The 24,925-nt window shown below is 38.2% G+C and overlaps 1 protein-coding gene across 9 annotated transcripts in view; it reads left to right on the forward strand.

The window, feature by feature from the left end:
* The window catches only part of NCOA7 (nuclear receptor coactivator 7), a 156,533-nt gene that overhangs the window by 54,518 nt on the left and 77,090 nt on the right, over window positions 1-24,925 (forward strand). For 8 of the 9 annotated variants that reach the window (XM_086707764.1, XM_086707766.1, XM_086707767.1 and 5 more), the window contains one exon: window positions 15,841-16,061. In XM_086707764.1, coding sequence (XP_086563890.1) covers window positions 15,841-16,061 — 221 coding nt within the window. Of the gene's footprint in view, window positions 1-15,194; window positions 15,219-15,840; window positions 16,062-24,925 lie in introns of those variants that run through there. The other variant, XM_086707769.1, reaches the window with a different exon arrangement.

A 24,925-nucleotide genomic window follows, 5' to 3' on the forward strand; every position in this document is an offset into this window, starting at 1 on the left:
GTAGAATTCTGAAAACTCAATTCAGTGCTGGAGAACAAACTGAGGGTTACTGGAGGGGGTGTGGGAGGGGGGATGGGCTAAATGGGTAAGGGGCACTAAGGAATCTAGTCCTGAAATCATTGTTGCACTATATGCTAACTAATTTGGATGTAAATTAAAAAAAATAAAAAATAAAATTAAAAAAATACCTCAGTTCAATGCTTTCTTTAACATTGTATGTAATTCCCCTAAAACAATATCTGAATATAGAAGAATTAGTATACTGATGAACAGCACCTTCTGTTTTGGGTGTATGGTAGTCAGTCTCACTAAAGATGTAATTCTTGATATATGCTGAATTTTAGTTTTTGCCCATGTCACTGTGAAATTGTAATGTGTATATGGGTTAAAAATTGAACCTTCCTTTTTATTGATTGGAGCTGCATTGCCTAATCCATACAAACAGAACTGAAACTTTTTTTTATTTGACTTTCTTTTGAACTGTGGCTAATCCCTGCAGAGAGTCTCCACAATAGTTAAAAGCACATTTATTTTCCCCCCATCTTATGCAATATTGTTGTTATTACATTTTGATTTTCTTCAGAAGTCTTCTTTAATCCCTGCCAAAATACAGTCCAGCTGAGTTTTCTTATGGCTTAATGTAGGAACATGGAAATCCACAGGAAATTTGGATGACCCTTTCTCCAATATTATAAGGGTTTAAAAAGTTTTATACTGTGTATGAAAATTAAAAGGAATTCATGAGATCAGAATGCTTAAAGCTATACAAATAAATGCAAATCTGTGAGAAATTACCTTGCCTTTTATTAACAATATTTAAAAAAAAACAAAAAAAAACAACAACACAAGTGCAGTAAAATCCAAGAGTAAGTTTCTTGGTAGAAAACTGCTGTTGAAGAGGGTGACTTGATGACTCAGTTAATGGCATATAATGAACTCTTTTTCACCTCCGTGTGCCGAGTGATGTATTAGGTGCAAAGAAGAATTAAGAAAGTCGAGTTTTCTTTATTTGGGGTTAAGGGGCAGGAGGGAGGAATTGTTAGGTCTTGCCCCTCAAAATATATTATTTGTTGAATTAGTAGATTCGTGTTGGGTGGAGTTTGATTTCTGTCATTGTAAGGGTGTAGAACAACTTCCCTTGAGATGGAGTCCCTTTTAGTCTATGTGACATAGTCAGATTCAGGGGTTTTATCAATTTATGCAATTGAGATAAAACTCAGCCTGTCATTAGCCTGCCTCATCCATTATTCCAGGACTGATGTTTGTTCATTTCCTTGTTTGTTTCTGTATTCATTCATTCCCGCCGCACCTTATCCTAGAAGGATCTGAGATGCCTCATACAAACTACACTTATGTGACCCACATGCAACCAGCTTTGTTTTGGTCCACTCTGAGCATTAAGTCACATTCAAATAAATAAGTACAGTAGATAAAATAATTGAAAATAAATCAAATGTTTACTTTACCTCTCAGGAAACTTCCAAGAGGGAATAATGCATTATATATGATGGAACTGTTTTTTTTTTTTTTTTTTTTTTTTAATGTTTACTTTTGAGAAAGAGCAGGAGAGGGGCAGAGAGAGAGAGGGAGACACAGAATCCGAAGCAGGATCCAGGCTCTGAACTGTTAGCACAGAGCCGGACACGGGGCTCAAAAAAACAGACCATGAGATCATGACCTGAGCCAAAGTCAGACACTTAACTGACTGAGCCACCCAGGCGCCCCTATAATAATGAAACAAACAAACAAAAAACCTCTTTCCCTATTTCTCTGACCTTTTACATGGCTGTCGGCTATTTCACCAAACTCTTTCCTTCTTGACCCTAAAGTACATGCTATTAGTTGTGTAGTTGACTTAGAACTACTTCCATGGTCAGTGTTACAAAGACACTCCTTTCTGGGGCTCCTCCCTGGCTAATTGGGAAGAATGTGCGACTCTTGATCCTGGGGTGGTAAGTTTGAGCCTCATGCTGGGTGTAGAGATCACTTAAAATAAACGAATGAATGAATGAATGAATGAATGAATGAATGAATGAATGAATACTGGGGCGCCTGGGTGGCTCAGTTGGTTAAGCATCTGACTTTGGCTCAGGTCATGATCTCATGGTTCGTGGGTTTGAGCCCCGCGTCGGGCTCTGTGCTGACGGCTCAGGGCCTGGAGCCTGCTTCGGATTCTGTGTCTCCCTCTCTGTATGCTCCTCCTCTCTCTCTCTCTCTCTCTCTCTCTCTCTCTCTCTCTCTCTCTCTCAAAATAAATAAACATTATAAATAAATAAATAAATAAATAGGACTCCTTCCCATAGCTCTCCCTACTCATGAGTATAGCACATACTGGTTCCCCAGGTGTCAAAACCCTTCCTCACCCTTAAGTGTAAAATTATGTAGGACCTCACAGCCTACATAAAAGGAACACTAAAAAGATGTGGATGTCTGTTATTAACATTCATAAAGGCAGTTTATTACAGCGAAAGTACTGAGGGAGGGCATGATGCCAGCATATGACTCAGTAAAAGATACTTTGCAGTGGGCCAGCAGAGTGTGGTCCAAGACTGCAGCTCTCTGATGATCTGAATTGACCCAAGAATAAAACTTTATGCTGTCTGGAGCAAAACATACAAACGTTGACCTTAGGGACCAAAGCAGTGATGTAAATGAGTGGATAGGTGATCATCACCAGGCTCCGGTGCCAGTGCACTGTAGGGAAGGAAGGCTGGTGCAAGGAGACAGCACATGCCTTTTCCAAGGAGGGAAGCTACTATTGCTCTGCTCCAGTTTTGCCATGTGGAGCCCCAGAGATGTGCTGTTATGTCTGCTAATTCTTCAAGATGAGCCTGAAATCCAGATTTTTATGTGAAATGTCCCCGTTTTGAATGCTCATCATTTAGCCAGTTGGAGTCTTAAAAAGTACTTGTGGGCCAAGCAGAACATGCCAACAGGCTGAGTCATCCACTCTGCTCAGAGAAAAGGGTAGCCTGCATGTTTTTTGTACAAGGCTGTCAGTCTCACTTTCATCTTCTCTGATGTGCTCAACATTGGTCCTCAATTGGCACATCAAGATTGGCAAAGTCTAGAGTCTGGTGTTCTCTGATTCTCACCATCAACTAGGTATCCAACTGTTTAATTCAATTCTGACACTAACTTCCCTGAGTTAGTGTCTGACTCCACTGGTTTGAGGTCTCAGTCCTTCAAGACTGCCCTCACTTTGGATGCCATTCATAAGTCCTGAATCCCCAGTCAACCCCTACTTCTGACAAACTTGGCTACAAATTTGGGAGTTCCCATGATCCCTCCTCAGGTTTGACAATTCACTAGGACAACTCACCGAACTCAGGAAAACGCTTTGTTTACATTTACCAGTTTATTAAAAAGGGTATAATATATAAACTGCCCAATGGAGGAGAATGCATAGAGCAAGGTGTGGGAGTAGATGGTACAGAACTTCCCTGCTCTCTCTGGGAGTGCCAGCCTCCTAGCATCTCAGTGTGTTCACCAAACCAAGCTCTCCAACTCGTCATCGAAAGGTTTTTACAGAAGTTTCATTGTATAGACACGATTGGTTACATTATTGGCCTGGGTGTTTGAACTCAATCTCCAGCCCTTCTCCTCTCCCCAGAAGGCTGGAGGTGGGGCTGAAATGTCCACCCTTCTAATCGGGGTGACCAGCCCCTATCCTATCTTAGTTCCCCACACAAACAGAAGCAGTCCTTTATTAACATACAAAAGATACTCTTGGCTCGGAGATTCTAAGTCTTTTAGGAGTTCAGTGCTAGACCAGAGAGGCACAAAGACCAAGCATTTATTTGTTATTACAACACCAGTGTTCTTTTTGGATGATTAAGAGCAGACTGGTATACTTTAGATATGACCACTAGTTGAGCTTTTTGAAAAGCCCAACCAAGACTACCATGTAGTTTAGAAGGTTATCGCCCCAGATTGGCCCTCAGAAAAATGAAACAAGGCCAAGATTTTTCTTTAAAAATCCATTTTCGGTTTGCCCTTACATGTTGAATGAATAACCTCAAAGTTCAATACTAATTTTAGAAGGGAAACATTTAAAAGTAGGTATTACTAGTCTTCCACCCCCTGAATACTATTTTTGAACAATGTCATTTCCCAAGGATATGGACAGTTTACACCAATCAGAAAAAATATTTCAAAGAAATTGAGTGGGCATATTGAATGAAAATCAACTAAACTGAAAGCATCTGCCAAAATAAGTTTTCAGATTTTTTACCTGATTTACATTATTCTTTCTGAAATTACCTATAATGACAGGAAGTGTTATGAGGCCACCTCTAATTTATAACGTTGAAATAGCATTATCATAAGACAGTACGTATATGTGTGTGTCTAAAATTATTCAGAGGCAGTTGAAAATTATTAGAATATATTTTAAAAGTTGGAAGGAGGGTGAGAAGTCGAGTTAGAGCATATTCTAATTTTATGCCACTCAAAATCGTTTTCTTTAACGAGACATTTCTGCTGATCATAAATGTTATGTTTCACTCATGAGGCTTTTTGGAAAGCATTAGTTTTTATACTAAAATGATTATTTTTAGGACTGTATTTTTTAGTTTTTCTTTTCCTCCATGTTTCTATAGTTTAAGCAGTTAGCAGGGAGTTAGGTTAAAATCTGAGAACAAAACCCCTGTTATCACTGTATTTCTGCTTGGAAAACTTCAAGTAGCTCTGCTTTAATTAATTGCTTGTTTTGCTGAAATAGCTTCAAGAAATCAAAATTTTTCTGTTTTTCTAGAGGAATCGTGTCCTTGAAATATATTGCTGCTATGCTGAAATTTCAGTATGTCGTTGAAATATATCCCAGTGCCATCACTGGGGAGTCTGACCATATGATTTGTTTTGAGTAAAAATATGCATATATTTTTAAAAATATTGACTTAAAAAGATTTCTGGGCACACTAAGAAGCTCCAATAAAAGAAGAAGATATTTGGAAGACTTCTTCAGCTTTGTAGGTGATTATAAACAGTGAAAGGCTGATTTCAGTAATGATTGAAGTGATCAGATATGAAAATGGGATTTAACCCTTTAGAAATCCTGCCTGTTAAAATTTTCCTTCCAATATCCCTATCTCTAAGAGGCTGTTTTGAGGTCACCCAACATAAAATGAAAGCTCATGTCTGTGATATTTCCATTGTACCTTGAGGTTTCAAGAGTCTTGAGTAAACTTTTTGGTTTTGCTTTAGAAATCCATGTTTATTAACCACTCATTGCCAGCTGTGAACTTTTCTTACATCTACTAATGATTTGGACGTGGGATATAATGATGAGTTTACAATAATTCATATTACAAATGTGAATTTAGTCAGTGAGGTAGACTTGAGTGATCACCACCAAAGATAGCCAGGGCCTAATGCCTGGATTTGTGAGTGTCACCTTGCATAGCAACAGAGACCTTGAAGATAATGAAAAAGTTAAAGATTTTAAGATAGGAGGATTATCCTGGATTATCTGGGTGGGCTTTGAAATGCAGTCTCAGTGTCCACTTAAGAAAGAGGCAGAGGGAGATTTGACTACAGAGCAGGCAGTGGTGATATTCAGTAAGCCAGAGACTGTGCTGCTGACTTTTGAAGCTGGAGGAAGGGGCCACAAGGAATGTAGCTTCCAGAAGCTGGAAGAGGCAGGGAAAGTGCCTTTGTGGGGAATGCAGTCCTATAGCTGATTTTGGACTTCTGACCTCCAGAGCTGTCAGAATAAATGTGTGTTATTTTAAGCCCCTTAGTTTGTGGTAATTTGTTAGAGCAGACATAGGGAACTAATGCAGCCAGTTAGTTTAACCAAATTAAGTTAAATAAAGCATATATAATACCACTGTAAAGCAAAAGAAATTTAAAAATTTATGCTTTGTCACTTCTTTATTTTGAGAGGGTGTGCATGTGCACGTGTAAGCAGAAGAAGGGCAGAGAAAGAGGGAGAGGTAATCCCAAGCAAGCTCCGAGTGAAGCCCTACATGAGGCGGCTTGACATGGGTCAAACTCATGAACCGTGTAATTATAATCTGAGCTGAAATCAAGTCGACACTTAACTGGCGGAGCCACCCAGGCGCCCCTATATTTTGTCACTTTACATTTCTATTTGCAGGTTTGGGTGCAGTTCTTTGTTGCTGTATTTATCAGTTTATTCTTGATTGATAAGCAGTAAAATCCCTGAGACTTAAATACCATATTTACAGGACTTTGCTGATTATTCTTCGCACCACACAGTTATCACCTGAAGCACGTTCCCATTTCTGCTCCCCTTCCTCAGTTTATAGCCGAGTTATATATTACCGTTGTCAGTGCCACTGGTTTCCCTGTAACTTTTTCAGGCTGTGACTCAGCATCCTGACTCTTAGAAAAAGGAACTAGACTCCCACACGGCAATCTATATATGCAACAAAAGCCTGTCTTGTTTCATAAACACAAGGCAAACATTCTACACAGTAAACATTCATTTTGTGGCAGTGCCATTGTCATCCCGGTACTGAGAGGGGGCGTATAAGGTTCTCTGAATGTCCCTTAAGAACCCACCCTAAGTCTCCTCTGAAAGTGTGACAATTTGCATCCATTCCTGGCACCTGCACTTTGATTAGCAGAGTCCCCGAAGATCTCCTGATCCCATCTTGTTTTAATAGCCCAAAGGAATCCTAGAAAGGGTAACTTTTGTGGTTTGTCCCTGATTGGCATTCTATTTATGAATCTTTATTAGAATGCGTTTCTTTTTTGATGCCAAGAAAAATTCCATTATGTGGATATGTGTTCACCTGTAACGATATATCTCTAGTTATTGAACGCAGAGCTGAAGGATCTCTTTTTCTAACTGTATTGGTTTTTCCAACCAGAATATTTCCACTTTAACTGATGAATTTTCTTGGGGGGGGGGGAATCTCATTGGCAAAATTAGACAAAGTGAGGAAAAAGAATGTTTATCTCAAAGGGTGGCACTAGAATTAGGTACATCTACATATTTTTCTGGTGATTACCCCTAAGCTTTTTGGTTTTATTTGATCATAATTCTAAGAGAGAACTTTCATTAAGTGAGTGCTTTTGTTTGTTTGTTTGTTTGTTTGTTTTTTAACTGTCTTCCCCCTCTGACTTTAAGTTGGATATTATTTGGCATATATCACAGTTGGAAATTTGCAGTGGAAAGTGAAAACTGACCTTCCTTTTATGAAAACACATTCAATTTAATCATCTCAAAAAACCATCTGAGGCCATTCTTTCCCTCTCTCCCTCCCTCCCTCCCTTCCTTCCTTCCTTCCTTCCTTCCTTCCTTCCTTCCTTCCTCCCTCCCTCCCTCCCTCCCTCCCTCCCCCTTTCTTCCTTTCCTTTCCTTTCCTTTCCTTTCCTTTCCTTTCCTTTCCTTTCCTTTCCTTTCCTTTCCCTTTCTTTCTTTTTTCTTTCTTTTCTTCCTTTCTTTCCTTTTATTTATTTTTGAGAGAGAGAGCATGAGCAGGGCAGGGGCAGAGAGAGAGAAAGAGAGAGAGACAGAATCCCAAGCAGGCTTTGCCCTGTCAGTGTGGAGCCCAACGTAGGGGCTCAAAACCACAAAACTACAAACTGTGAGACCATGACTTGTGACAAAATCAAGAGTAGGACACTTAACCAACTTGAACCACTCAGCCACCCCCATGGACTTCTTTCAATAAATATGTACAGTACTGTAAGTGTATTTTCTCTTCCTTATGATTTTCTTAATATTTTCTTTTCTCTATTGTAAGAATACAGTATATAATACATATAACATATAAAATATGTTAATTGACTGTTTATGTTATCAGTAAGGCTTCCAGTCAATAGTAGGCTATTAACAGTTAGGTTTTGGGGGATTCAAAAGTTGTATGTGGATTTTTGGCTGTGCGGGGGTCAGTGGCCCTAACCCTTGTGTTGTCAAGGGTCAACTGTATTTTGGAGGGTGGGCAAAATGGGTGAAAGTGGTACAGACTTCCAGTCATAAAATAAATAAATCCTGGGATGTAATCTACAGTATGGTAACTATAGTTAATAGTACTGTATTGCATATTTGAAAGTTGTTAAGAGAGTACATCTTAAAAGTTCTAATCACAAGAAAAAATTTTGTAATGATGTGACGGATGTTACATCAATGAGGTGACGGATGTTAACTAGACTTATTGTGGTGATCATTTCACAGCATATACTAATATCGAATCATTATGTTGTTTACCTGAAACTAATATGTTTATGTCAATTGTATCTGGAAAAAAAAAATAGGCAGGGCAGTCCCATTTGGTTTTGGAGGTCAGAACTTGGACCTGACCTGCTTGAATACTTCTAATGATGGGGAACACTACTTTATGAAGCAGCCAGTTCCATTATTGGATTGCTTGGTTAGAAAGTTATACTGAATTAACCTTTATTCCTGTATGGCTTCCTTTTCTTCATTAATTCTCTGGAGTTCACACACCAAATCTCATTCCCTCTTAAGCTGTAACTGAATGAAATGAGACACTAAGGTGTGTGCTCAAAGAAAATAAAACCAAAACAAAACAAAAATTTTTTTTTAAAAAAGCAAAAAGACAACTATACTGCCCTTATGGTTTTTTTGAACCTTTTTTTTTTTTTAATATTCTTTTTATGTGAATGGTTCATATACAGTGATTTCACATATCAGTGGTTCTAACTTGGCCTCTGGACTTTCCCAGGATGGAAGCTGCAGTGGAAGGAAAATGTACTCAGGTGTGAGGGAGCACAGAGGAGTGCAGAGTCTTGAGAAGGTTCAGCTTAGATTTAAAAGGATTTTTTATTTTAAATATTTATTTCTTTTTGAGAGACAGAGCACAAGTGGGGTAGGGGCAGAGACAGAAGGAGACACAGAATCCGAAGCAGGCTCCAGGCTCTGAGGTGTCAGCACAGAGCCCGACACGAGGCTCGAACTCACAAACTGAGATCGTGACCTGAGTCGAAGTCGGACGCTTAACCAACTGAGCCACCCAGATGCCCCTAAAAGATTTTTTTAACCTCAAAACTGCTTTAGCACATTTCTTAATCTCAGCTAAATGTAAACTGTAGGAGTCAGACCAAAGCTTGAAAATCATGTCATCAGCCTCTTGCTTTTGTTTTACTTTAGAAGAGTGCTAGAGGGTTTATCATGTTTTCAAAGAAGGTCATAGCAGATTACATGGAGAGCCAAGCCCAGAATTGAAATCTTTCCTTCCTGCAAGCATGTTCTTGGCCCACCAGATTGCCAGGCACTTCTCCCTCAAATAGTTCATAGAATTTCCAAAATCCAGTGAATTTTATTTTAAAGTCAAGATATACATAGGTGCCTTAGCATTGTAGGAGTGGACTGGGGAGGCCCTGAGGTTATTGACTCACATCTGGCTTTGTGAATTCCTGGTTTACCAGTTAACTGTGCCCTGTGACCTTGGGAAATGGCCCTAAGTTTCCATAGCCTTCCTTTTCTTCTGTGTAACAGGGAGATAAGATTGCCTGCCTCGTTGGGCTTTTGTGAGGCTGGGATGATATTTATAAAGTACATAGCATGGTGTCTCGTTCATTAGTCAACTCAGTAGTAGTTTCTGTTAGAAAAACCTCTTTCAAACTTTCTGTAATAATCTTCTTTAAAAAGTAAAACTTGATTTTTAAAATTTGGCAGTATGGGTTAAACTATTATCATAGGGAAGAGACTTCAAAAACTAAATACTTAAAAAATATATTTTTCTGACTATAATACACAGTGTAAAATCCAAAAGGTACAAACAGAACACAATGAAAAGTAATTTTTCTTACTCTCTTTCCCCCCAGCCACTAACTCTTGCCAGAAACTCACTTTACTGTTGTTTTTGTGTGTACCCTTGTTGACATACCCTATGCATATACTAAATTATTATTATTAATTATTATTGCATTATTAAATAATTACATAATAATTATTATTAATATCTAAATATTAAATGATTTCTATCTTCACTCTTTCCTTAGTCTCTTGCTAATAGGGCTGACTGTTGAATCAGTAGTTGTAAGTCAGTACTATCCAATACTTTCTGTGATGATAGAAATGTTCTATATGTTTGTCACTCACTACAGTACCCACTAGTCTGTTAAGCTCTTGAAATGTGGCTCTTGCAACTAAAGAACTGAATTTTAAATTTTTATTTAATTTTTTTTTTTTTAATTTTTTTTTTCAATGTTTATTTATTTTTGGGACAGAGAGAGACAGAGCATGAACGGGGGAGGGGCAGAGAGAGAGGGAGACACAGAATCGGAAACAGGCTCCAGGCTCTGAGCCATCAGCCCAGAGCCTGACGCGGGGCTCGAACTCCCGGACCGCGAGATCGTGACCTGGCTGAAGTCGGACGCTCAACCGACTGCGCCACCCAGGCGCCCCTAAATTTTTATTTAATTTTAATTGAACTAATAATCACAAGTGGCTGGCTCATAGTTACCATATTGGACAATGCAGTGCTAGATATTTATGTCTATGGCACTTACCACAGAAGCACATGGACCTGGAACTGTGGAATTAGGGAAAGAGTCAGATAGAACTAATTTAATATTAATTAAAGAACTCTATAGTTTAATACACTTTAGTTAGTTATTTTTAAAGTTTATTTATTTTGAGAGGGAGAGAGCACTCACAAGAGAGAGAGCAAGGAAGCGAGAGAGTGTAGGGGAGAGAGAGAGAGAGACAGAGAGAGTATCTTAAGCAGGCTCCACACTGTTAGCGCAGAGCCCAAAATGGGGGCTTGAACACACGAATCACGAAATCATGACCTGAGCTGAAACCAAGAGTCAGACGCTTAACCCACTGAGCCACCTGGGTGCCCCTATAGTTTAATACATTTTAAATTATATGTGGCTAATGTATTTTCTTTTCTTTTTTTTTAATTTTTCTTTTAACGTTTATTTTTGGTTTTGAGAGAGAGACAGAGAGAGAGACAGAACATGAGTGGGGGAGTAGCAGAGAGAGAAGGAGACACAGCATCTGAAACAGGCTCTAGGCTCTGAGCTGTCAGTACAGAGCCTGACAGTGGGGCCTGAACCCATGAACCGTGAGATCATGACCCGAGCCGAATTCAGATGCCTAACTGACTGAGCCACTCAAGAGCCCCTGTATTTTGTTTTTAAATCAAGTGAGATTAATAAGGAGATGTGAGTTTACTTTTGACAACATGCTGCTAATTAAGAAGACTGTGAAATGGCATGTTCGTAGGAAAGCAGATCTCAACCAAATCAGAATGTATTCAAGTTTGTTCATCCATTCAAGAAATACTTACTGAGCACCTAATGTGTACCATGGAGAGGACCTGGGAGTTTGGCATTTTAACAAAACCTAGACACATCCCTGCCCTTGTGAAGCTTCCACTCTGGTGCTAAAGAAAGCCCTCTCTCATCATTCCATGCCTTTTTGTTTCATTCCACTGGATGTGGGCAAGTGACAGAGGAGCCCTGCAGAGACAAAGCAAGGAACTTGCTCAAGGCCCTGCCTCTGATTGTTGCCAGAACCCTGAGCTTACTTCCTTTAGTAAAGGAAAATGCTTCAGAGGAAAACAGTTTTTTAATCCAGCTACTAAAAATGCTTTCTTTAGCAATATCACCTTGTTTATTTCTCAAGTCTGCTAACTCTGGGTTGGGTGCTAGCAGGGAAAAGTGAGGTGTGCATGTGCCCTACAGGTGCACACAATTTTAATAAAAAAAAAAAGCCAAGAGATTCCAGAATAAGTCCTTTAATATTCCTTTAAGGATAAGGAAGGTACAAAGAAGAGGTCAGGGTCAAGACAGCGGAGCCATACTGCCTCATTCTTCTGCCCTCGGGGAAGGTGTGATTTCTCCAGCTTCTGGATTTGCTGTTATCTCTCCCAAACAGTGGTTGCTTCTTAGTGGTAACATTTCATTTAAGTTTTATTCTTTTTTACCTTTCTGCATTTTTAATATTTTTGAATATGAACAAGTATAATTTTTACAATAAAACAAAGAATAATTATCTTGTCAAAAATAGTCCAGAGAGATGATGAAAACCTGAAATGATTTAGTGGGAGCAGAGATCAAGAAGAGAAGATGAATTTGAGAAGGAAAGATTTAGGAAACAGAATTGACAGGGCTTGGTTTTAGTAGTGGGAGGAGACTGAGTAGTAAAATTTGTTTTATGTGGGGCACCTGGGTGGCTCAGTCACTTAACCATCTGACTTCAGCTCAGGTCATGATCTCACGGTTTGCGGGTTCAAGCCCTGCGTGGGGCTCTGTGCTGACAGCTCAGAGCCTGGCACCTGCTTCAGATTCTGTGTCTCCCTCTCTGTCTGCCCCTCCCCCACTCACGCTCTGTATCTCTCTCAAAAATAAACATTAAAAAAATTTTGTTTTATGTAATTATGATCTCTTAAAAGAAAAATAAATGCAGCATAACAAAATAAAAGTGGGGTTTTGGACTCATATTCACAGCCATCAAATTTAAATATGTCTCATTGTTTACAGTCATTCATATGCTTAAGATGATTTGCCAAGTGCGGCTCTAGGGTGGCTCAGTGGGTTAGGTATCCAACTCTTGATCTCAGCTCAGGCCATGATCTCTTGGTTCCTGGGGTTGAAGCCCCACAGCAGCTCGGAGCCTGCTTCAGATTCTCTCTCTCTGCCCCTACCCACCTTGCGTGCATGCGCTCTCTCTCAAAATAAATAAATAAGCAAACATTTTTTTTTAGAAACCCCACAAATCTTTAAAAAAATAAAAGATGATTTGCGAAGTATTTTTTTTTTGGTCCACAAAATGAACAACTGTACATTTGGTGTCATTAGAAAAAGCTTCGTTTATGTTCTTGTGTAACCTTTTGTTTTCAGTTTAATTTAGTGATAACAAAACCCTATTGTGAGCATGTCTTACCATGATAGATATTGACCTGCAAAACAACAGAGAAGGCCTAAACAGGAACGTTAGAAGAGTATTAACTGTACCACAGACATCGGATGGCAGTTTTTCCCTCTTAGGCACGGGGTTAAAAATGTACTTCCATGCTTTGAAGAAAGAATTTACAGTGGGATTCCCAAACTCACATCCGATTTCCAGTTACAAGATCAGAATGTTCTAACCATGTTGATAAACTCCAGAGAAATAAATTCTCATGAGTACTCTAATCAAAACAAAAGATGTAGCTGATTGTAAAACTGGTGAAGTATTAAATTGTATTCTGTTTTCTGTTAAACAAGTTTGGTATTGCTGTTTCCTAGCATTTTTTCTTTAAACAATTACTTTTGGCTATATGTGTTGACATTAATGGTCTGTGCAGAAAAGGGGCAAATGAATAAAACAGTGTATCCCATTTTGTTATTTCCACGTGTGAAAATCAGTCTCTAATGAGATGTCCCCAAAGAGTGCTGCTGTTCATCAAAACATGTGCCCTAGATCTGAGTGAATTTAATTATCATGGGGACTGTGAAATGAGGACATTTACATCAACCTAAAGTGGAAAAATCCAGAAGAGGAACAAGCAACATATCTCAGGCTGTGTAGAATTAATTTTTAACACCTCTTTTCTCTCCTCCTGGAAGGAATGATTTTTGGAAGTGTCAGTAAGGTTCATCTCAAGCATGTTTTTGAGAAGCCAGTATATCAGAAGAAGATCAGCCCATTCATAGCCAGCTTTTTGGATACAGAGATCAGCTCTTTGCATAGACCTCCCTAAGCAAAGTGCTAATCTCTTCATGATGTCTAGGTTACTGCATACTAATTTCAGCCTCACATATAATAATCTTGATCGAGAGAGAAATTGTTTTATTAGGAACATTATCTGACTCAACATTGTGAAGAACTACAGGCTCTTACCAGAAAAAAAAAAATTTAGAATCTGAAGTTAGAAAATAAAAACATGTCTACTGAATAGAACTCCTTTTTATGAATCTCCAGTTTGGTTTTGTTTGTGGTTTGGTTTAACAAGTAAACATAAAAAGATAGCTAAACTAAGAGATGGGGAGTATGTTCATCTATGATTTTTGCCCAGCTGTCCTTTCTCCTAGGCCATATGCTTATTTATTAGCCAGCTAGAGTCTAAGGACATGACTGCTTGCTAAGTGTTCAATGAATTACAGCCTAGTTGAAATATTTTGTTGGAATATGAGAGTTTATCTCAAAAGCTGAATGTATTATGTATCTTTTATTTTTTTTTTTATTTTTATTTATTTTTTATTTAAAAAAAAAATTTTTTTTTTCAACGTTTACTTATTTTTGGGACAGAGAGAGACAGAGCATGAACGGGGGAGGGGCAGAGAGAGAGGGAGACACAGAATCGGAAACAGGCTCCAGGCTCTGAGCCATCAGCCCAGAGCCTGACACGGGGCTCGAACTCACGGACCGCGAGATCGTGACCTGGCTGAAGTCGGACGCCTAACCGACTGCGCCACCCAGGCGCCCCAGTATTATGTATCTTACCATGCTTAGTTCTCATGTCATTATGTGATGATGTGAGGGGATATTTTACTATTTCTGTTTGTTTATTTGTGTTGCATGTTGACACATATTCTCTCAATCGGACCCAATTAAATAGCGAGGCCTCAGTGAGGGACCTCTCCAAACTGTTAAATGGATTTGTTCGATGTCACAAAGCAGAGAAGCATAAAATCTAACCTTAGTCCCTGTATTATTCCTGTGGGTATTTCATTTTTCTCCCAAAACATTTCTTTATCCTTGCCCAACATTGAATTGTATAAATGCTCCAGAGAGCAAAGGAAATAGACATGTGTGTGTCAGAGATAGTGACTGTGTGTAAAGAGAAAGGGAGCAAAAAGAGTCCTAATTTAAAATATTTACACTGGAGCAGACTGCCATGTGTAGTAGAGGCCAGGACCCTTGTTCTTTATATTCTGGTAAGGTAAAAACATTCTTCAGAAGGCCTGGTAAGTACAGAGTGACACATCAGTTAATTACAGTGATACCTCAGTTGGAAAATATTTTGAGTTATTGGATCTCAGCAAATTATGATAAACTTCATCTCTTACACATCTTTGAGTTAGTAAGGAATTGAAAACATCAAATATGTTAACTAATGTATCAGTCAGCTCTGATATTAGTAATGATAATGATAACTATATATATATTGTCATTATGGCATTTTCTGTCTCTGGAAATGCAGCTCTTTCTTTGGTACCACTAGCATCTATGTATAAAGGAAAAGAATTGCTCGGACCTGAGCCAGCTTGCCAAAGTTCTACACTCAGTGTGTGAGTCAGTTATAAAGGATTTATTCTTACAAATGTGTTTGCCCATCAGTCCAAAGGTACCATTGAAACCTGAAACTCTCTCTATTTATTTTTGTAATTAAAAAAAATTTTTTTAATGTTTATTTATTTTGGGGGGAAAGAGAGAGACAGAGCATGAATTGGGGGAGGGTCAAAGAGAGAGGGAAACACAGAAGCCAAAGCAGACTCCAGGCTCCAAGCTGTCAGCACAGAGCCCAACACAGGGCTCAGGCGCATGGACCCTGAGATCATGACCTGAGCCGAAGTCAGACGCTCAATCGACTGAGCCACCCAGGGGGCCCGTCTCTCTCTTTTTTTAATGTAACACTTCAAACATGGCAGCTGTATATTTTGATTTAAAAAAATGTTCAACATTTAGAATCTAGTCTTCCCCCAGGCCTGGAGGATTTCCTAATAATTTTCTGAGATGTAAGTACTGAGGATATAAGATTGAGGAAATACTCCAGGACTCCATGTAATAAGAATTTTTAAGTGATTAGAAAAGAAGACAGTAAGAGGAAAATGTGATTAACAGAAATATAAAGTGTTTTCTATATCAGTTAAGTAGTTTTTCAAAGCCCAACAGAATGAAACTAATATAATTTCTCCTAGAAAATCATTTCTTTCTTCAGTGTTTTTCCTTTTTTCCCTCATTCCTAGATTGAAAAAGAAAAAACAGGCCAAACAAAATGCAGAGACAGCCTCAGCTATTGCCACAAGGACCCACACTGGAAAAGAGGATGCGAAAGCAGTCATTTTAGAACAAGACAAATGCAACATTGCTGTGGAAGAGGAATATATTACTGATGAGAAAAAAAAGAGAAAAAATAATCAGTTAAAGGAGATCAGGCGTACAGAACTGAAGAGATATTATAGTACTGGTGAGTATTGGTGGCAATCTGGTAGTATTTTCATTTTATTTCATTATTTTATTTTATTTTAAAAATTTTAATGTTTATTTATTTTTGAAAGAGATGGAGACAGAATGCAAGTGGTTAGGGGCAGGGAGAGAGGGAGACACAGAATCCAAAGCAGCCTCCAGGCTCTGAGCTGTCAGCACAGAGCCCAACAGGGGGCTGGAACTCACGAGCTGTGAGATCATGACCTGAGCCGAAGTCGGACGCTCAACCGACTGAGCCACCCAGGCGCCCCAGTATTTTCATTTTAAAAGTCTGTCATAGTTTTTAAAAGAATATTGACAGGGGCGCCTGGGTGGCTCAGTCGGTTGGGCATTCGACTTCAGCTCAGGTCATATTCTCGTGGTTCATGGTTTGAACCCCACATCTGGCTCTGTGCTGACAGCTCAGAGCCTGGAGCCTGCTTCGGATTCTATCTCTCTCTCTCTGCCCCTCCCCCGCTCACGCTCTGTCTCACTCTCTCTCTCTCAAAAATAAATAAACATTAAAAAAATTGTTTTTTAAATAAAAGAATATTGACATATAACTGATGATTGTCATCCTAATAATAACAATAACAGTTTATTGAGAGCTACAAGGTGCCGTTCACCCTTGTTTTATATACATAATCTTGGATAAAGGATGACAGTGGCATAATGTTGGTGTGTCTCATTTAACTTTGGGTTCCCAGCCTCCAGCACCTAGTGTGCCCTAATAAGTATCTATCTAATGGCTGGTCACTTACCTTGTATGGGAAATGCTTTTCTTAAGGTATATAGACATATCCTTAAATGTGTTGCTAGACATGCCTGTACTATGTGGCATCAGCTGGGCAATAGAAAATGGTGGAGATGTGGTCTAGCATCCATCAGTTTAAAAAAAAAAAAAAAAAAAAAAAAAAGACCATGACTTAGTTTTAGTTGAGGGGATTTTGTTTTTAAGTAACCTATGCCCAGTGTGGGGCTTGAATTCATGACCCCGAGATCAAGACTTGCATGCTTCACCAGCTGAGCCAAACAGGCACCTTTAGTTAAGGGGAATGTTAAAATGAGTCTGCAGTATTATAGAGTTTCTCAGAATATTCATTGCATCTGAAACTGCGTCAACAAAAGTAGCATAGCCAGCGTAATGGAGGTGATAATCCCACTTTAGCATGATGGAGGTGATAATCCCGCTTTACCGGGATCACCCATCTCACACATGCAGGCCTGGGGTATGTTCTGAAAAGAAAGGGAACTGAGAGCCAAAACTTGATGTGGCGCATACAGGTTACAGGGTAGGTAAGACTGCTAGGCTAAGAGAGAGACACGATGGGGTCTCTGAGAACGGGGTGCATTACACTATATGAAATGTGCTCTTGTAGCAGAGACTTCTCCTAAGGGCCCCAAGTTTGGTCACAATTAATGCCAAAGTTTCTGGGAGGCATATCTTGTCTCCATCTTAATATAACTTTCTGGCAGTGCTCATCAAAGATATAAGGGGCTCCCTTTGCAGTGGTAATAAATGTGACTGGGCAGACATTTCTCCAACAGAGACAGATGAGGTATCTGCAGTGCAAAGTATGTGGTTTGTAGCAGGCCACATGTGATTCTATCATGTATTGATTATAATCTCATTATATCATGTATTACATAGCTTAATGGATGCTTTTAATCTCTAGCCATTTAGGATTTTATAAAAAGCACGTCACCTATTGAATAAACTTCTTCGTGACTAGTAGACTTCCCTTTTAAATTTAAAGTGTTGAGTATTATCCCTTATTTCCAAAAAGAGGAAGAGGATTAAGAGAAATTGCATTTCTCATCTTCTTTTACATATGACTCGTGCAAAATGGACACTTGAAAATGTGTGGCTTTAAATAGTTGTGCAGCTTAAATATTATCTTTTTTCACCTTTATTGTAAATGCATTTGCTTAAGAAGTTTTTTCAAGCAGAGACATTTTGCTTTGTAGGGTTTCCCTGAAAGAGGCTGGTGGATTCCTATTGATTGAGGTTCCTTTTAGTCATGATGCTGTGCTGTGGATGCTGTGCTGGGACAGCTTTTAATGTGCTGCTCTCTGTTGCATGTGTAATCCTTTAAATCTGAAACAGTACCCTTCACTCTGCTCTTTACCTAACCAACTCTTACTTGACCACAAAATCACCTCAGGAAGCCCTACCTGTCCGTGGCCAGCTTAGACTCTCGTTCGGCACTGTTGTCATGGATTTATTTGTCTGATTTCCTATTTATAGGCTATCGTCACTTGGACCCTGTGTCATTAGCTTTGTGTAGTATCTGAGTTACAGGTGCTCTTTAAATTTGCATGGAGTGTATGAATTAATACATAGATGAATGTATACTGTTTCAGTTTGTTTGAGTTCATGAAAATTCTGGAAGGATATACGTGGCAGTGCAATAGTTGGGTCAGAATTATTCTGTGCTTTTATTTGGTAGCAATAAGTAAAGAGATGCAATCATGGCTTTTCATTTTCTCTTAAGAATGGTAATGATAACTGGCTTGGAGGTTTGGGGCATTTCCCTAGGAGAATTCAGTGCTAACAGAAAACCACTAGATGGCCATTGAATTCCAGAGTTCTTTGTCCCTTTTCACATCAGTCTCTAGAAGACAAACACCCATGTTGGCAGGTTTGCTTGATCTCATAGGGCTGACCTGGCATATTCCCTAGACTCCCATCCCTAGATGTTATTCTGTACCACTAGGTGGAGCAGTAGGTCTCAAATCAAGAGTAATCCCATTTCTACTTCTTCTGGTGGCTCTCGCCTGGGGAGAACAGACACTAAAATGGGTTCTTGTCAGCTACACTAAGGATTTGGACTTTTCTGTAATCAGTAGGGAGCTATTGGGGGAACTCCCCAATTGTGTGTTTTAAGATGATAAATCTGAGGACATTGGGTAGAAATGAGCCTGAAGGCAAGTAATACTGGCTAGAGACTGGGGCAGAGGGGAAAGGGCCCCTTAAGGAGATATTTTGCTCATAGAATCAGCAGTATTTGGTGATCATTCTAGTGTGTGAAGGAGAAAAAGAACAGAGTCCAGAACAGACAAACTGGAAAATTTACGAAGGAAAAAAGAATTCAGTGTGTTTGTGTTTGGAGATGTTTTTGAGGTACCAAGTGGATTTGTCTAGAGGGGCCTAGATTTCAGGTGAAAAGCCTGTAATTTGCTACTCACAGGTGTAACATAACCCACACATGTCACAGAAGTTAACAGGGAACATACAGAGTCAACACAAAAAGTTAATGGATGACAAATAATAAACAGAGTGGAAGGACCTATAAACAGTATGTTGATAATCGTTTTCTCTGAGTACAAAAGTTGCAAGAGAGTTTTGTTTTCTTAATTTTTTTTACGTATTACACATTTTATATTTATTTTTAGTGTTAGTAATAAAATATAGAAACTGAATAATATAATAGAGTAAACCCAAGGGCTTTGCAAAAAGAACATTAGACAAATTTGAAGTTCTATAATCAATAAAGAAGGAAAATAGTAACTTTCTGTAGGTATCTCTACATTGCTAACATCTACCTAATAAGGAAGCATATTTTGACAAAATAATGTTTTTATTTGTTAAATTAGATTTATCTATGTCTCATGTGAGCCTTGGGTAACAATTCATTGCTATCCCCTGACAGTTACAAGAATGCAACAGTTAGATTCCTATAAAAGATGTTATGGAAAGATTGAGTCATTGTAGTTGCCCCATTGTAACAAATTGGTGCAAATTCTAAAACTGTTTTGTTTCTCAGAGGGGAGTTGGAGAAGGAAGTGAATTAATTACATTGAGGCAGATGGTATCAGATAAATCTAGATCCAGTACCCAGTGTCGCACATGGCACAGGGTCAACATCCAAAAAAAATACTGCCCCAAAGCTTCTAGAATATATGAAGTCAACTCTTCTGTGCTTGCACTTATATTTGCTGATGCATGTGACTCTTTTTAAACTTGTATTTATTTATGTGAACTCTTAAGGAATTGTTTGATAATCATGCATCTTATTAGATGTGTACATATGTATCTTTTGTCTGGTCCATATTACAGTATCAAAATATATTTGATGGCATGAATTATATCATTAAATTCTTCTATATTAAAGGAATACGTTATTCTTTAGTCTTAGGATAATGCACATCTTTGCTTCTGTGAAAGTGGAGATAGGAATGGGAATATTCAAAGTGGGTAATATCCTCAGTAGGAAAGTTCTTTAACTGAAACACAGGTATGCAGATGTAAAATTTGAAAAAGATGGAGAAATTTTACAAATATGGGAGGCAAGCCTAAATTGGAATAAAGTATATTTTTGTAATTTTGTAGTGTTTTAGCATAAAAGTTTAATTTTTAAAAATACTGCAGTGAAATAGATATTTTAAGAGAATTGAGAAGTTATTTTAGCAAAAAGAAAACACTTAAGTAAGACTATAGGCACTTTTGTGATTGCATGGTCGAAGATTTATTCAGAGAGAACCTGCAGTGTTGAGAATCAATCTAGCTTTCAATAATAAATCTGTCATGTTTGTATTAATCATTCAAATCATAGTTTTTCCCCCTGAATTAAAAAGAAACTTAATAAGAATAAAATAATGAGTGAAACTTTCTACTTTTCCTTTTTAAATGTTTTTGGGTTTTGCTACAACATGAACATTAGCAATTGCTGAATTATTTCCCACAATTCAATCCTGACACATTTCCTGACACAGATTACGTTTTTGTAGACTTTTTCTAACCACATGTATGAATATTTCCTGTATGTCATTTCTCTTTGTTTCATGTAACAAGTTCTGAAAGCCAAAGTTATGTTATTATGAGAAATGAATTTCCAAATATAAAAGTAGGTCAAGCCGCAACATTTAATAGTGTTGCCTTCTATTCCAAGGTAATGATCATTCTGGTAGTTTAGAGCCCAAAGAATCACACAATAAAGGATTAAAATGGACTTTAATGTGGAAAGAAGATGTCAAGAAATAATGTGTTTGTTTGTTTGTTTTTAATCAGGCAGAATATAGAGACTTAAGGGACTTGGGTATAAAATAAATTGATATTATTAGGATGGAAGTAATTAGGCCTGTGCTTCTTGGGCCCATCAGGGAAGTTAGATTAATGTTTAAGTGAAGTCATACCATGAAAACCTAGGTGCACAGGACAAACCTGACAAATGCCCCCAGAGTCCACAAGTTGTTGAGGAAGGAATGTAAATGATGAGAGCAGATGACAGGGGCGAGGCTTGAGCAAAGAGTCTAACAATCAAAGGTGTTCTTGGCGAAGAATCAAAACAATGGGAAAAGAAGCAGTAATCCAACACAGTGAAAGAAGAATGCTTTCATACCTGACTTTAGAAATCAAAAGAGCTCACCATATTTAGGCAGAATGAGGAAGCAGTGTTCAGCATGTAGAGAAACTATGGCAGATGTTCACAGGTCACACATAAATGGTAAAAACAACCTTTATAAAAAATGTTACCTACAAAGGAACAAATCTGAGAGTCAGGCACAGACTTCACAGTGGTGAACACCAAAGGAATGAAATCTTCATAGTTGTGAGGTAAAGGCTGTTTTTCAAGCTCAAAGACAACAGGACATTCTCAGGCATACTAAATCTGAGAAACATACCATTTATGTCATACCTTTCCTAAACGGAGTTACTGAGTGGGAGAGACTTTTTTTTCCCCCCTGAGGACTCTATCACAATCTAGTCCTCAAGAATGAAAGTCATTTTATGAAAGAATTGGTGGTGAGCATTACAATTAGTTAAACATAAAATTGAAAAGATATAACCGTTGCAAATATAGTTAAAAGCATAAATATAAAAACTTAAAAAAAATAAAGCATGAATATAAAAAGGTATATTTTTTTCAGCTTTATGAGATAAAATTGACATAACTTTGTATAAATTTAAAGTATACGGAGTGTTGACTTGATGCGTGTGTGTGTATATATTGCAAGACTATTGCCACTATAGCTTTAGCTAACACCTCCATAGATCACATAATTACCATTTCGTTTTTGTGGTGAGAACATTTAAGATCCACTCTCAGCAACTTTCAGATACACAATATAGTATTATTAACTATGATCACCAAACTGGAAGTTTGCATTCTTTGGTCAACATTTACCCATTTCCCCCAATCCCCGAGCTCTTAAACCTGACAGTGATCAAGGGACACTCCTTCCTTTTCCTCTCACAACTCCAACACTCCCATTAACGTAGTATATTATAATCAATTCTTGTTGTTGTTGAAGCAAAAAGTATAATCACTGAACCAAGCAGCTGTGTTTTAAAAAAACCTGTTGTACTAGGAGCTAAAGCTGAGTCTAGTCCTATTATAATCTGTTTAATCTACATCTTGTTCCCTAATTGATCTGTAATATCACATTTGTATTAGGAGAAATCTCAATGTAAGAGAAATATCCAACTGTGATTTGGGCTGAGAAAAGGACAATAGATCAGATTACATATGGTCAGTGATTTTTTTCAGCTTAAGTGATTTAGAAAAATCAAATTAGAAGTGTACTGGGGGAGGTGCAAAAGAAAAATGCTCTAATACATTGATAGTGGGAGAGTAATGTGGTCACATCTTTCTGGAAGGCAATAACCATTTTTATCAAGAGACTTACCATTTCCATACTCTTTGGCCCAACAACTGTGTTGTAGAAATTCACCCTAAGGAACCAGTCATGTGCATATTAGAAGATTTAACTACAGTGACTAATATTGCATTGTTTTGTTTATTATTTTGTTACTTTGTTCTTACTTTAAGTTTTTAATTTCAGGTAACTACAGTGTTACATTAGTTTCAGGTGCACAATATAGTAATTTAACACTTCCATATATCACTCTGTGCTCACCTCAAGTGCATTCCTTAATCCCCATCATCTACCTAACCCATTCTCTGGCCCCTCCCCTCTGTTTTTTTTTTCTCTGCTTGTTTGTTTTGTTTTTTAAATTGCATATATGAGTGAATCATGGTATTTGTGTTTCTCTGTCTGACTTGTCTCTCTTAGCATTATAATCTCGGTCTCCATACATGCCATTGCAAATGGCAAGATTTCATTCTTTTTTATGGCTGAATAATACTCCATTGTGTAAATATACCATGTCTTATTCACTGCATTGCTTTAAATAATGGAAAAATAAAAATAACATAAATGACATAAAATGGAAGACTGTGCCATTTAAAAATGATGTAGAAAAAAGATGTGGGAACTTTTCACACACAAAAAAATTTACAGTAGGAAAGCAGGTTGCCAACAGTATATAGAGTATGATTCATTTTTGTGAAAAAAAAATAACTCACCTGTATACATACAGAAAGAGAGATGGAGAACTGCTGGAATTCTGTTCATGAGAATGTAAGCATTGGTTCTTTCTGAATGGGGATAAATGGGTTATTTGTATTTCCTTCTCTTATTCAACTCTATGTTTTAATGACTGTATAGTTTTGATTCATACAGAATTTTTATATTTCATAGTTTCTTCTAAATTTTAAATTTACCCAACTAAGTTTTTGATTCACTTATTGAAAAAACAAAAGCGACCTTGAATTTTCGGATGGTACGAAAGAGAGTAGGAAGGAGAGTAGAAACAGCTGTAGGCACAAGGAAGAGCAGAAAGAGCTTATTTTGGATGAGTGCTCCTGTAGTTAGATGCTTTATTTCATTATTTAATTGAATACTCATCATGATCTAATGCAGGTGGTAGTAGCCTATTTTATAAATGAAAACACCTAGAACCTGCGTAACTCCCCAAAGGCCCCACCGTGGATCAGCATGAAGCAGGAATTTAAGCCCAGTTCTCTGGCACAGACACCCTAGCAAAGCCATTGTACATCATTCTGCTACCCCAAGTGAACTCAGAGAGAAATAAGGCAAAAGTTAAGTAAAATTTAGTGTCTTCTCCACAGCCCGAGGAGCATTGTTGTTTCTTAGTAAGGAGAAAAAGTTGATTATACGTGGAGTTTCCATTTCCCCTGAGCTATAATGTGAGTGCTGATAAGGTTGAGATTTCTGTCTGGGCTAACTACCTGAGCTCATCATATATGTGTGTCATCTATGTGTGACGTTGAAACGCTCTTGGTTTTATGGCTACTATGTCAAAAGCTGACTCAACAACTGAAATAAACTGTTCACTTAGATAGGAGATTAGTTAACTCATTCCACAAATATTTGAGGGCCTGCTCCCTGCTGAGGGCAGCCACTAGGCTCTGAGGTAAAGAATTTAAACAACTCCCCCACCCTTCTTGCTTTCTAGATTTTCCATCAGCATGACTCATTTTAGTCAAGGACTGTATTGCCTGTGACATGCTTGAAGGAAGGAAAATAAGGTCTGCAGGGCATTTCCCTTTGTGTCAAGAGAGGATAAAATCTGGAGTTCATATTTAGTATAGTGAATTCTTCCTCACATGCCTGCCCTCTCCATCCTCAGGAGATGAGGTTCCTCATGACACGCCTTTTAAAAATTGTATTGTAACAGCTTATAATTCAGGTATTCCATAATATTATAAACATATTAAATATAACATTTAATATTTTCATTGCACTCTTTTTTTTTTTAATTTTTTTTTAACGTTGATTTATTTTTGAGACAAGAGAGACAGAGCATGAACGGGGGAGGGGCAGAGAGAGAAGGAGACACAGAATCGGAAGCAGGCTCCGGGCTCCGAGCCATCAGCCCCGGGCCCGACATGGGGCTCGAACTCACGGACCGCGAGATCGTGACCTGAGCTGAAGTCCGCCGCTTAACCGACTGAGCCACCCAGGCGCCCCATTTTCATTGCACTCTTGACAGAGTCAGGCCAACAATGTCAGAAATGTTTTATCACTGATAGGGAACACGTTTCTTTAAACAATTAC

Source organism: Puma concolor, chromosome B2 (genome assembly GCF_028749965.1).
Source record: "Puma concolor isolate L17-30 chromosome B2, mPumCon1.1.hap2, whole genome shotgun sequence".
NCBI lineage: Eukaryota > Metazoa > Chordata > Mammalia > Carnivora > Felidae > Puma > Puma concolor.